The 14,412-nt window shown below is 36.7% G+C and overlaps 1 protein-coding gene and 1 long non-coding RNA gene across 2 annotated transcripts in view; one reads left to right on the top strand and one right to left on the bottom strand.

Annotated features, from left to right (window-relative positions):
* Nucleotides 1–14,412, bottom strand: part of LOC134162024 (uncharacterized) — an 83,923-nt gene that overhangs the window by 21,297 nt on the left and 48,214 nt on the right. The gene's annotated exons all lie outside the window — the stretch shown is intronic.
* The window catches only part of TTC33 (tetratricopeptide repeat domain 33), a 45,494-nt gene that overhangs the window by 16,002 nt on the left and 15,080 nt on the right, over nt 1–14,412 (top strand). Inside the window, exon 3 of the mRNA XM_062615441.1 lies at nt 7,204–7,285. Within this exon, the coding sequence (XP_062471425.1) occupies nt 7,204–7,285 (82 nt within the window). The remainder of the gene's footprint in view (nt 1–7,203; nt 7,286–14,412) is intronic.

Raw genomic sequence — 14,412 nt, 5'->3', positions numbered from 1 at the left:
TTTGGATGATGACATTGAATAATCTGCATATATGTACATATATGTCCTTGTAGGTAGAATCTTCCGTTTATTACACATCAATATGCCACTTATTTCAGGTGACTTGATGTTTTTTGCTGACTAGTATTTGCATTGCTGCTTTCTAGAAGTTTTACATCAATCCTTTCAAATTGTTTCATGGGTATTTTATAGGGTACTTTCTTATTTAACTTATTGGTACTTTCATGAAAAATGAATTAAATTTGCTGTTTAAGTCTCTTTAAAATGCCATAGAGGGTTACATGTTCCCTCTGTCTTTATCTCTTTCTCTCTGCTTTTCTATATAACTTGTCATTATTACTCTGTGATGTTGACATCAGCAAATACTGTAAAGAGGCCAAAAGTAATAGAGGGAAAGAAAATGAAGGGAAATTGCATTATTTAGTACAGATAAGAAGAGCATGTCAACTAGATGAAATGGAACTGCTCAGAATAGAATGTGAGCACCCCTGCTTTTTTGTGTATCATCTCTCCCAGAATGTTTTGCCCCCTTAATACCCACCTCTGGAGCATCATATTATTCCAATAAGTGATTTTGGGAAAGGTAGAGAAATACTGGAATCTAAATTTCAGAAACTTTTTTTGATGCTGTTACAGCTTTTGAGTTCTTGACTGAGTTTCTGTGGCTGATTTCTGAGAACCAGGAGGATCATAACATGAGGTAAGAATGACAGAGCTGTCAGTCATCTGTGGACAAATAATTAAAAGATATAAAGGATTAAATGCCTACTCAACTAAGAAGAAAACAGATGGTACCTATAATTACAGCTCTACTACTATTTTTCTAAAGGCTATCTGATCAAGTAATTCTCAAGACCAGAATATGAACTCAAGATTGCTTCAAATGCAGCAGAACAGGCTTTCTTCTGCATTTTTCTTCCTGCTGCTTTCACAGGAACTACTTTTGAAACTGTTTTGAGGAACTAAAGCTTTGTACTTAAAATTTAATATCAGCAATAAAAATACATCACTTACCTCTGATTACTTAAAATATGACTATTGCAGTATCTGATACTCTATTTATATTGATAATATATTTGCAGTTTTTGCTTAAGATATTAAAGTAGGGAATTGATTTTACTGAAACTGTACAATTATGTGTCTTCTGAGAGCTTGTAAGGTTATGGAGGTCTGTTCTTACTGCTTAAGTAATGAAATGGCAGCTGGATTTGTCGCAGATTTTCTTGTATCCTTACAGGTAAGTGCAGTATCTGAATGGGGTGGGTAGTCGGTCACTGGAACAGGCTCCCCAGGGAGGTGATCACGGCACCAAGCCTGTCAGAGTTGAAGGTGCATCTGGACAATGCTGTTAGTCATATGGTTTAGTTTTATCTGGTCCTGCAAGGAGCAGGGCGTTGGACTGTGATCCTTATGGGTCCCTTCCAACTTGAGATATTTTATGAATCAGTCAGTGATTCACCAGATTGTAAAGAAGGGTATAAAATAAGTTAAAGGCAGCAGGGCTGTTGCCCACAATTCAGTATAAAATGTATTTGTGAAAGATGCCTTATGGAGACTTGAGTATGGGCAGCATCCTATCCTATTCACTCCCCATCATTACCTAGTACTCTGTTGCATTACTTCACTGTCATTTGTTGTTAGAATTTACTGCAATATATTGCATTCCTGGGTCTCAATAAAAGAACTGTGAAGTAGTAGTGTGTGATTAGTTTTTCATCTTATATGTGAGGAAATTAAATGTTGTTCCACATGAGAGAGGATGTTTCTGTCTGAGACAGTACCAGAATCCTGATTTTGTGGCTTTTGTTTCTCTTAGAGATCATTTCTCCCCAGTACTGGATTCATACCTTTTCTTTGTCAAAAGTAGTTTCAAAACTGTATTTATCTAATAGATGCAATGATAAAAAGTGTCTATATTTACATATGTGGCTGAAAAATGTTGAATGTTCCTTTCATTCTCCTTTAGTCTTTTTAGCTTCCTTCTTCACCTGTTCTTTTGAATCTTTTCTCCCATGGTCCAGCACTTCATCATTTTTGCGTTTTAAAAAGGGAAGTCTGTTCCTGTAAACAGTTTCTGCTTTGCTTTTAATTTTGCTTTCCTTGGTATGTACTCTGTATAATTACTGACTAGTGTTCTTTTTCTCTGTCTTTCACCAAAGTGTGAATTTGACCCTACGCTACATTAAAATTCTTCTAGCTTGTGTTTCTGATGGCCACAGACAGTTCACATTCATCCTTTATGGTACGAGGATTTGACAGTTAAACATGGTTTTGTTTTTGTTTCTTTAAATGTTCATTTTCCCTTCTTTAGCTCTAACTGAGTCCTCCTCATCTGTTTGCAGGAGTGTCACTCCAGGCCTCTAAGAATTCCCAGTAGTTATGTTGCCTCATCCTTTCTACTGAATCTGTATGTCTGTGCTCTGCCTCTCTCCTGCAGGCCTGTCTCATTTTACCTGACTTGATACCATCTCATCTCTTCAGTATATCTTCAAATATTTTCAGTGTCACTCTGAGCATGCCCCGTTCCTGAAGCATCAACTGTGGCAAGCCTGTTGGAGTAAAGTTAAAAGATTCTAAATCCTGTGTGATCTGCAGTGATAGTTTTTAGCATTTTATATATATATATATGAGATTAAAAAACTGACCTCTGTATAACATGAACAGGGTTTGCTTTTTTTTTTTAACCAAAAGCCTCCAATAAAATATTTTTTATGGAAATATGAGCTTGTTTTAATGATTTTGTTCAAGAGTTCAAGAGATCCTGTTTTCCCAGAATTGGTCTTGAAAATTGGAGTGTAAGCATGAGATGTTTGTTTCAAAAGTTTAGCAAGCTGTAGAAAAATGTGCCAAGTCTCTATAGCTCCCAGATGGTCAGTAGCATGTCTGAAGAGAGCAGTTTCAGTACTTTAGGGCAGCTGTGAGATTTCATATACTGTTAAATAAAAATTGGCAAGATCCATCAAGTCTTGTGCACTGAAGCCATCCCACATGTATCCAGTTCTCAGTAATTAATTTCTTTTTATGGCACTGCAATAAAGAAATTTATAATTAAGTTTTAGTTATAGTTGCATTTTTTTTTTTCATAGTGAGGTGCATTATTTTACTGAAATGACTGTGGGTAAATAAAATTAAATATACTGTATCGCTGTACTCACATAAATAGTAACTCAGTACTTCCAAATATGATAGTAATTTAAAAATGCTTTATATTACTGGAGTTTTGTTGCTTAGTTACAATGTATATACAAGTCAGGTTCCTACTTTTGCTGGAAATCTTAATTTGATACTCTATAAAATCTGTATGCCCACTATTAATATTCTGAGACTTATTTACTGCTACATTAGATCAATTTTCATGGTAGCCCATGACATCTAAAAATTAATGGGTCTATTTGTTGCAAGATCATATTTTGCTTAATATTTGTGTTCATTTAGCCAAGAGATAATCTTATCTCATCTTAAATCATGTATCACTAAGGTTGCTGATGTAGCATCATATAATCCTAAGGAGCCTTAAGAGATTTTCTACTCCAGCTCCTGGTCAAAGCAAGGTCAACTAGGAGTTGCTCAGGATGTTGTCAGTTGAGTTTTGGGTATCTCCAACAGTTGAGATATGTTTAAATTGGAATTCCCTATGCTTCAGTTTGTGCCTGTTGCTACTTGTCCTGTCACTGGCCATGACTGAGAAGAACCTGATTCCATCCTTTTTACTCCGTGCCCACTTCTGAATTGGGTATTTTTACACTTCGATAAGATCCTCCTGGAGCCTTCCCTTCTCCAGGCTGCATAGTCCCATTTCTCTCAACCTCTCCTTATATGACAGATGCTCCGAAACCCTTAATCATCTCTGTTGCCCATTGCTAGACTCACTTCTGTATGTTCATTGTCTGTCATAGTGTGCAGCCCAGAACTGGACCCAGTGCTCCAGATGAGGTCTCACCAGAGCTGAGGTAGATCACCTCTCTGTCTGCTGGCGATGCTAAGGCAGCCCAGGATATGTTTGGCTTCTCTGTTGCTAGGGCACATGCTGGCTCATAGTCAAGTTGCTGTCCCTCAGGATCTCTAGATGTTTTATCTGCAAAGCTGTTTTCCAGCTAGTAGGCCCCCGCGAACTGATGCTTGGCATTAATTTCCACTTTGATAAATATCAGGGGTTTCTGAAGATTTATAGCATCACCAGTGGATGGATCTGTGACTTTGGGTCTCATTCTTATTTCTGTCTTTTTGACAAAAGTTTGATTTTTTTTTTTTTTATTTTTATTTTTTTTATTTTAAGTGCTGGGTTTCATATCTCTTTTTTTCTGAAAGGATGTAAGATTCAGGTGCATATTACTGTGCATCAGCTGTGCCATAGCATGTGCTCTGATCATGTGTGCTCTCTTTCCGTATCAGGCATATGGGAAGAAGTTCAGGTAGACCTCAGTAGAACAGCATTAAGCTAAAATTTGTTACTTCACTTTTGCCAGCCATGACATGGCAGTTTTTGTAGCTCAGCTTATGCATACAATTTGTTAGCTGCTAGTCACTCAACTGTATGTGAGCTTATTTATTTGCTGAAAAAAGAAATGGGAATAGCAAATGCTCATTAAAGCTCATTGAATTTTTATTAATTGAACCCAAAGCATATATCATATTTATATTGAAGTTTTCAAAACTAGTTCTCCCTCCTGTAATGGTAAAGGTTTTGTACACTTCAGCTCCAAGAAAGATACTGAGAGACAGTAAAATGATCTATTACTTATTTTAGAACACTACCCCTGTGCTAACTCATTTCTTATTTCAGGCAAGGTTTATTTTTTTCATAAAACATATATTGGAACATTGACTTTATGGTTGTATCTTATATCCCCAGGCAGCTTTTTTGGTAGGGTGCTTGATATTAAGTATAGTATATAATCTTTTCCTTCAAAAGAAAGAGGTAGAAGATTCTTTGAATCTGATTATCTTTAGAGAAAGGACTTTCTTTGTGAATGTGCATTACTGAAGCAAGTATCAGGGCTCAGTTCTCCTAAAAAGAATGCTGTCCTTAGTTTTTCCTGAAACAACAATGAAACACCTTTTTTTTTCCTGAGTATTTAAAAGCATAGAACACTCATGTTTTATCAGACTTCGTTCTTAAAGAAATATGTGTGCTGGAAAGATGAGTATTTCACAGCCATGCACATATCTCCACTGTAAACTGGTTGTCAGTAGCCAGTCTCTTTGAGCAGGTGATTCAGGATGTACCTGCAGCATCTTCCTTCTCCCCACCTCTCATGTTGTGTTCTTAGTCCTGGGAAGAGATTCCAGCATTGTGTCGTCACTTCTCTTTGATCATGCTTTCTGAAGCTCACAAGCACAGTTGAGTAACTCACTGTTCATACACAGAACAGGCGTAGCACATTTCTATGAATGGACAGACAAACCTCTTTTCCTTTGCGCATCTTTATTCTTTTGACAAATGGGCAGCACCCCCCCCCCCCAGGATTTGGGGCAATGTTTGTTTATGTTTGATGCTCCCTTCAGAGGTATCATGTTCTGGCTAGGAGTTTTTATGCCACTCAGACTGACGCTTGGAGCAATGATGTCCCTGCCATTGAAGTGAAAATAAAGATTTCTGAAATGCATCTTTTATCTTTCTGTTTGCAGAATGACAGTGTTCCTTCCTTTATGGTTACTATAGTTGTTACTGTATTTGGTCCGTTTTCCAAAACTGTCTTTTTCTAAACTTTTTTAGGACACTCACAAGATTGTGTCTTGCTGCACGGCCAAGACACTGCCTAACTGAGCTGATGATGTCCTTTATTCATACAGCTTTTATTGTTCTATGTTTGTGCTACGTCTCAAACAAAACTATAACATCTTACTCAAAAAGTAATTCTTGCTAATCGAATGATTAAAGAAGCTTAAGGTTACTACTGACATACGTAGAAAACATGGTGATGTTTCCTTTAGTGTCAACACCTGCACATGGGGAATGGACCGTGATTACAGATGCATAGCTGGTGGCTAAACTTTGAGGAAATGTGAAAAGTTATTGAAACATCCTTTGCTTAGCACTCAAACATCATACTTATCAGTGTCAATTACAAACTAATAGCACCTGAATCTCAATGAGAGTTTGACTTCAGTTGCATTGATTTTCCAGTCTATTCTTGTGTTCCCAGTTGGTTCAGAACCTTTTGAAGTCTTCCTGTCCCTGCTCTGGAAAACCTGGAAGCATTAATACAAGCCAGAGGACTGAAAAAAGGGGAAGAGAAGGGAGAATGGAGAGTAGGGGGAGATAAAAGCTGTTTCTATATGAATATTCTGGGAAAATGAATTTACTATATTAAAATCGCAGTGTGTTGTATTCATGCCTTTGCAGTGAAATTAATATGGAACTATGTAGGGGCTTCTATTTTTGTAACATAGGTAGATTTTGGAAGAGATTCAGAGAACACGTGGCACGGCACAGACTTGTTAATCTGAAGCCACCTTTAGGGCTGAAAGACTACACTCCTACTGTAACTGCATCTTACTCTGCAGTTACAGTTCTTCAGTATGGTTCAAAACTAGTATGCATTTGTCCAAGTTTCACTTCTTTGTTCAAGGCGAAGACCTGCTTTTTATTGATTTTGGTCAACTCATCTCTTTTGTTCAGTTTTCTAGAGAAGGGAAGCATATTCTGAAGCTACAGTAGTATACCTTTCCAAAGTTGAATGATTTCAAAATAAGTTTTTACTCTCAGCTTTCTTCTTATATTTATATACAAAAGTTACTCATATATCTTCAGTATCTTGCAGTACAGAAATGCAGGAGGGCAACTCCTATGTTTCAGCCTTTTTAGACTGAAAAGGAATTTTAAGTTATAACTGTAGGGGGGCGTGTTGGGTTCAGATTATATTTCTTTGTGCCTAACTAAAGGTGATTTGGCAATGAGAGGAATTGGATTCAGTTCAGAATTTCTAGTTTTTAGTCATTGCTTTGCCATACATTTCCTATGTTGACTTTTAAATTCACTTGAGGCTAGTTGTACATTAGTACTTAACATCCATTTGGTCAAAAGAACAAATAGATAGTTCCTTAAAACAGTTCAGCATATTTTATAGGAAAGTGGTTAGAAAAATTGTTAATGCTAATGAGGTGCCATGGCACTTCATCACATGGCATGATATTGGGATATAAAATGAAATATCTAGTGTCTTTAAATGTAGTGAGACTGTAATATTATTTTTACTACAGGTACCGAGAGGCTATTCAGAAGTGGGATGAAGCACTGCAGTTAACTCCAGAGGATGCTACGCTTTATGAAATGAAATCGCAGGTAAAGCCTGAGAGTTCTTTATCAGAAAACACTATGCTTGTGAACAGATACTGTGCAAAATTGTGCAGTGGTTGTGCATATAAAATATGGAATAATCTAGGTATTTCATTTTTCCCAACCCTACTGGGCATCTTTTATCAGGAATTACAATAATGCTGCTATTCCAGCCAATCACAATAAACAACATCTTTGTTAGGACAGGAATTAAGACGTTACAGCATGAAAGAAGCAACTGCAGTATTTGAAAATTGCATTGGGAGGAACGAGGAGAGCTTGACTGTGATAGATCAGGAAATTTGACCATTAAAAATCTGCCTGCTCTTTCTAAAGAGCTGGTTTAATACTGACAACATTAAACAAGGATACTGTATGCAAAAGATTGGCTCTGTTCTGTTTTCATATTTAATGTTACATAGATAGTAGTTTTGGAAAAGAGCATTAAACAGAGTATCCTTATGATGTCAGTTCATCAAAGCCTTTATTTTAAAGCTGAGGAAAAAGGCTTGCAGCTGTCAATGTCTCACTGAAGCTATGAGATCAGCTTGTAATTTCAGTGTGTCTTTGCATGGCTTAGATGGCAAAAGTGCAAGGATCCATTATTTTGTTTGGATTGGGAAGCTTTTGTCTCCATCTGTATGCAAAGATATAAAAATATGTATTTTTATTCTCTATTAATTAAAAATGCTCTTCTGCAAAAATAAAAATAGTTTGAATTGAAGATGAGAATAAGAAATGTATGGTTTCTTTCAACCAAATAGACAGATGAGAATGGGAAAAAAATATTTTTAGGATGCTAGCTACTCAAGACATGGCTGAAAAATACATTATCTTTTTTTAAAGATAGGAAAAACAAAATAAAAAGTAAAATGGTGTTAGTAACTTCTAGGAAGCTTGCTATATTGCTTAGTTTTTAAATCTTTGTTGTTTTTGTAATTTTTTTTCTCATCTAAAAACCCAAAACACCACCCCATCCCCCAAAAAACCAAAACACCCAAATCCCAACCTCCCCCAAACCGAAGGTGTGGTGACTGCTCTTTTTTTCCTTGATGCTGTTGCATCTCCTCCTCAGCTTGCAGTCATGTTGTCTGTGAAGAAAGTTTGATACTGCAAAGGGATTATGTGAATAATCATAAGCTCATTTCAATTCAGTAATGCTGAAGGAGGCGTTTATTTTACATAGCTGCAGAAGGTTTAAATCTTACTTGTGTTTGCATTTGGTTTGAGACATAATTTATAGCTTTAGAGGTTTTTCTTCCTGAATTATTCTGGGAGAAGTGTATTGTTGGATTTCTTTGTCAACATATCATATGTATGTAAGGGATCAAGATAGACTGTATAAGGAAAAAGGAAAAACTTCTAACACAGGAAGGGTTATCTGTGAAGGGTTAATTTCTGATTTAGTTTGTTAATTTGAATGGTGTTGACAAGAAGATGCAGTAATTGTTTTTACTTTAAATTGCTGATTTTTTCTAGTGCTATTTTCTCATTCTATACCCTACACAGTGCTGAAAAGTGGGCATTTATTCTCCCCATTTTTTCACCAAGTTAGACTTGTAGTCAATTATTTCTTCCTAACTTCTAAAACTGGAGGCCTATATCTCTTTAGAAGAAAATAAAAAAAAAAAAACAAACCTTCATGCATGTTTTTCAGACCTGTTGGAAATTCTGGAATTGTACGTTCTTTTAATTTGGGCACACTTAGGATCAGATCTGTATGTTATTTAGATAGCATACTAGAATTAACAGATGTCTTGTATGATTTAGGTGCTTGACTCCTTCATACTTTTATGGTAACAAAACATCATAAACATGTAGTAGATCTCCATTAAATATTTACGTGTATTTGGATGCTTTTACATCAATGCTGGCTTAAATGAAATAGCTGCCTAGCATAGTATGCTGACAACTTCCAGCAGTGGAGGGGTGTCACCAAGACGTATGAATGGTATGAGCCTGCAGGAGTGCTTCCCTCACGATACTTTTGCCTCTAGCAAGTTTTGGCCCAGGGAATTCTCTGTGTTTTGAAGTGCTTGAAAGATATTTCTCCAACAAATTTATCTCATTGCTATCTGCTGTCATGTGAACCTTTAGCGTCTGCAGAGCTGTGTCAAGGAGTTCCAAATCTTTAATTACGCATTATTGCAAGAGACAGAATAATATAATTGTTTTAATTAGCAACTTTCTACGATGCTGTAAATGTGGTTAACTTATGTAGCTGTTCACTTGTACATCTAAGTTTTAACTTCGCTAGTAAAAGAATTCTGTTAAGATGTGAAAATAGTCCTGTAATGTGTTTTATATATATATATATATATATATATATATATATTTAACTCTGTTTTGAATAAAACAGATCAGCTAATGGCATTTCTTCTAGTTTGTGAAAAAATGGTTCACATGCTCTTATGCTGGCTCCTTAAAACAGGGTGGTTTTGAAGCAGCATTTATTTTGTGTTTATAAATGATATCCTTTTTTTTATTTTTACCTTTTTTTTTTTTTAGTAGCTTAAAGTCAAGGGAAAGCTGTTGAAAAGGACAGTTATACTCAGTGGGACAAATTAATAAGTAGTTCTTATTTATTATAGTCTTCCGTGCATGCAGGAATTAAACCACCTCTCCAAAAGTTCTCTATTTAATTTGAAATTATTTGAATACTAAAATATTTTCACAGTGGGAAAAACAGGAAAACAGGGAATAATGTTATCTTACCAGGATCCGAACTATGATGCAGTGACTTACCCAAATGGATGCTCACTACAACATCCTTCAATCAGTGCTCCAGCTGCAATGCTTTAATACTGAGAGGTGGTTGCTTACTTGGCACCCCATTCCGTGTATTTCAGCTAAATGGCAAAGGTGAGTTGGAGCTGAGCTGAGGAGCCAGCTGTGTGACTCTGAGCCGTCTTATAAAGTATTTTTGCCTGTCTAATGAAACCAGTGGGGATTAATGACAGCTGAAAGAATAAAGGGACCCAGGCCTCTGCTTCACCATGCACTTGCTTCCTTTCCTGAAGAGTAGTTCTGGGCAGCTGCACTGTTTCTTTTTAATTTCATTTCTGTTATTGCATAACACTTCTGTTAAACTGTGAATGAGAACACAAGAAAAGCTTATGTAAAAAATACACATTTAGAAAATTATTTCTTGAATCATGTTAACAAACTGTCTAATCTGTAAATTGGTAACATCTCTCTAGTACATGCAGATAATTATTACAGATGTCTTTTGCAGCATGACTTATGCTTACTGGAAGCTGGTAAGTATAATGTGCAGTTTGATACCTTTATACTTTTAAAGGCACTGATGTGAGCTCTAAAAATCTGTTTTTGCCAAAATAGAAATATGTAATTCATTCAAAAAATATTTTGGTTAGTATTTAAATGATATTATCTTAGAGCTTACTGTGTTATTCCAATCCAGCATAGCAGCACAAATACTGCAGCTCATACTGTGTAGGTAAATGAGAAACTTTGGGTAGTTCCAGATCTGGAAGAACTGTACACCGACTTCAGCAAGGGTTTTGAGGAGTGCTGGGCTTATGAATATCTGCATATCTTGTTATGTGAGTCACTTGAGGAGGTCATTCATGTTAAGAATGATTTTGAGTAATATGCAAAGATTCTTTGTGGTCTATACTAACTTTCTTTCAGTGAGGAAAAGTTTTCTCTCAAAGTAATATCTTTTGAGAATTAACATTGGATGGAGTGTTTTGCACAGGCTTGAATATCTGTATGTCCTGTTACATTGATTAAGATAATCTAATGTTGGGTTATATAGCAGCTTTCCAATTCATCGGTATTACCTTTCTCAGCAGCAAACGTAACATTTTAAATACTCTGTTGTTTAATATGCAGCTCAGATAAATATGCTGATGACACAGTAGGAATTGGTAAATACTTATGGTAAGTTCTTAAAGATCTGTATTTCAGTATTTCTGAAGAACAGAAATAACATTTAAAGTTGTCAATGACACTTGCAGTAAGTGTATTTCCAGAAAAACGTGGGAATTGTGGAATTGCTCAACTGCTTCAGAAACCCATAAAAGTTGATGAGATTTTATTTTCTGTTGCACTCAGCTACTTTTTGGTCCATTTAAAAACAGATTGCTGTGATGTGTGGAGAGGTTAAGGATGCATCTAATACAGGTCTTTGCATGCACAATGTTTCAGTGTATATACTTGACCATTCCATTACCCTAAATGGCTCCCCCATTGAAAGAACAATGATTGGTAAGTAAACTTTATGCAAGCAGTTAATTTCTATATTTTTGTTGAAACAAACAAAAACACACCCAAAAAAAACCTCCCAAAACCCCAAACAAAATGAACAAACAAACAAAAAGAAAACAAAACACACATACGCAAGGAATTGAAACCTCCCAGTACCCAGAAAGCAGCCTAATGTTGATTCTAGTATTAGATAAATTGTGTCAATTCAAACGAGTGTATAAAGACTACCTGTATTCATACAGTTAGTAAGACTGACTGAAATTTATTGTAGATTAGGTTTTTTAAACATTGGCTGGATTATTTTATTGCTGCTTTGAATTGCAAAGAAGGAGGAATAGACCTTGAAAAATTCGTGGAATTAGAATATGAACATTTGCATGCCAGCCATGTGGGACTCTTTCTTGCATGAAGGGAGACTTAGAATCACAGAGTCGTAGAATAGTTAGGGTTGGAAAGGACCTCAAGATCATCTAGTTCCAACCCCCCTGCCGTGGGCAGGGACACCTCACGTTAAACCATCTCACCCAAGGCTCTGTCCAACCTGGCCTTGAGCACCACCAGGGATGGAGCATTCACAGCTTCCTTGAGCAACCCATTCCAGTGCCTCACCACCCTCACAGTAAAGAACCTCCTCCTTACATGCAAGCTAAACTTCCCCTGTGTACCCCTTGTCCTGTGACTGCAGTCCCTAGTGAAGAGTCCCTCTCCAGCACCCTTTTAGGCCCCCTTCAGATACTGGAAGGCTGCTATGAGGTCTCCAGGCAGCCTTCTCTTCTCCAGGCTGAACAGCCCCAACTTCCTCAGCCTGTCTTCATACTGGAGGTGCTTCAGTCCCCTGATCATCCTCTGGCCCTCCTCTGGACTTGTTCCAACAGTTCCATGTCCTTCTTATGTTGATGACACCAGAACTGTACACAGTACTCCAAGTGAGGTCTCACAAGACCAGAGGGGCAGGATCACCTCCTTCAAACTGCTGGTCACACTCCTTTTGATGCAGCCCAGGATACAGTTGGCTTTCTAGGCTGTGAGCACACACTGAAGCTGGCTCATGTTCATTTTCTCATCGAGCAACACCCCCAAGTCCTTCTCCGCAGGGCTGCTCTGAATCTCTTTTCTGCCCAACCTGGAGCATGTTGGGTTTCCATTTTTCCCTGGTTTCATGTTAGTCATCTACTGCAGATCTCAGATAACATTGTCAAACACACTGTGCAACTGTGACAGGATTCCTGAAGTACACAACATAATTGTTCATAGATGTTTACAGAAACATGTAAATATAAATGAAAGGTTTATCTCCATTTAGTAAGCTTTTTGGATATTTGTCATCTGTTGTCTGAGGATCTTGTTTCTGTACAATCCTGCATCCTCAATATGCACTGATTGAACAGGACCCATCATGCTCACAATCCAAGTCATTCCATTTCCCCTCTTCTAAAGTTTCCTTAATCTTTAACTCAGTGAATAAGTAACATCAACTGCTGCCACTGCTGCAACATAGCAAAAAGCATTACTTTATGGTGCAATGTTTTTTCTTTACAGCATGGATAAATGTAAACTGCTTATGGGTAGGAAGATTTTTATGCATCAGTGTTTTGAAATGAGTTTCTGGGTGGAAGAAGGAATTGGGTCCTTCCTTCCAGTTTCACTGGACTTGGAATGCATCTATATCTAGTGATTCAGCTTCAATCTAGTGAGCTCATCTAAAACCAGGACTGACTCAGGTTCATAACAGTTCCAAAAATACTGTGGCCAGGACAGGGTGGGTCATTCTACTGCCCGTATTTTTACTACTTTGTCAGTCTCCTGATGACAGTTGCGATGTTTAATTGGTTTGACACTGAGTTGTTATAATTCTAGTCTAGTGGGGTCTTTTTTAAGCTAGGTTTATTAGACTAAGTCATCATAGTAACACATATGTTCTTTGTTTTAATGCACGTGATGATGGTAAGTCTATGTTGGAATAGAGTAAGTTCTGAAAATCCACCTACTGAACATCTTTGTAAGACAGCTCAGTAATTTTTAGTATGTATGTGCATGAGGGTCTTAAGATGTTTTTTGTCCATTGTAAGATTTTTTCGAATATTTTGATTAGTTTTAAGAGTATTTTCTAATGACGTGTTATCACTATAGTTGGAATGTAAATCAAATATTAAGTGAGATTACTTAACTGTGAAACTTCAGTGCTATCCTGCTAATGAAGATGGCAAAAGGAAATTAATCTGAGAAATTTATTTGAGAGCAACGGGAAAGGAGTAGAATCGAAGTGTGTCAGCTCTTAAAAGGTGTTCATAAACTAACACACACATCCTCATATTTACCATAGGTGATTCTGACAAAATACTCCTTTTCTGTAACAGCTTGCTTCAAAATAGATTAATGACCTAATTTGCTGGTAGGATTGTCTTTTTTATGGTTTTCCCCAGCATAATTTTGATAAGTAGAAGCTTGACATCTTCATACACTCAAATGACAAGATGATTTTTGTGCATGACAATCTAAAGAATCTGAGTTAAAACGTTGGGGAAGAGGGATTTAAATTGAGTTTTCAGTGATGACATTGCCCTGTGAAGCATCATACTATTTGTCTGGTTGTTGAAAAATACCCTAATGTGACTGAATTAATTTTCTAAAAACTAAACATCTGTTTAAGGAAAAGAACTGCTATGTCTGAGAACTCTATTATAATGGTTTGTGTCCTTTTCAGAATAATGCCTGCTTGTTCCTGTTTTTAGTAATAATTTAAATGTTTTGTGGGAAGTAACTAGCAAAGGGTGACAACTCTGCTGTCAAAAAAACCCAAAACACTAAACCCACATTGAAATTAATGTAAAATTATCTTGAATTAAAAGAGATTGCACAGTTACTGGTTACCGATGAGGCTAAGTAATCAGATGCAGGTC

Source organism: Pezoporus occidentalis, unplaced genomic scaffold (assembly GCF_034315485.1).
Source record: "Pezoporus occidentalis ecotype Australia unplaced genomic scaffold, CSIRO_AGI_Poc_V1 ctg181, whole genome shotgun sequence".
Lineage (NCBI taxonomy): Eukaryota > Metazoa > Chordata > Aves > Psittaciformes > Psittacidae > Pezoporus > Pezoporus occidentalis.
This window is presented reverse-complemented; position numbering and strand designations above follow the sequence as displayed.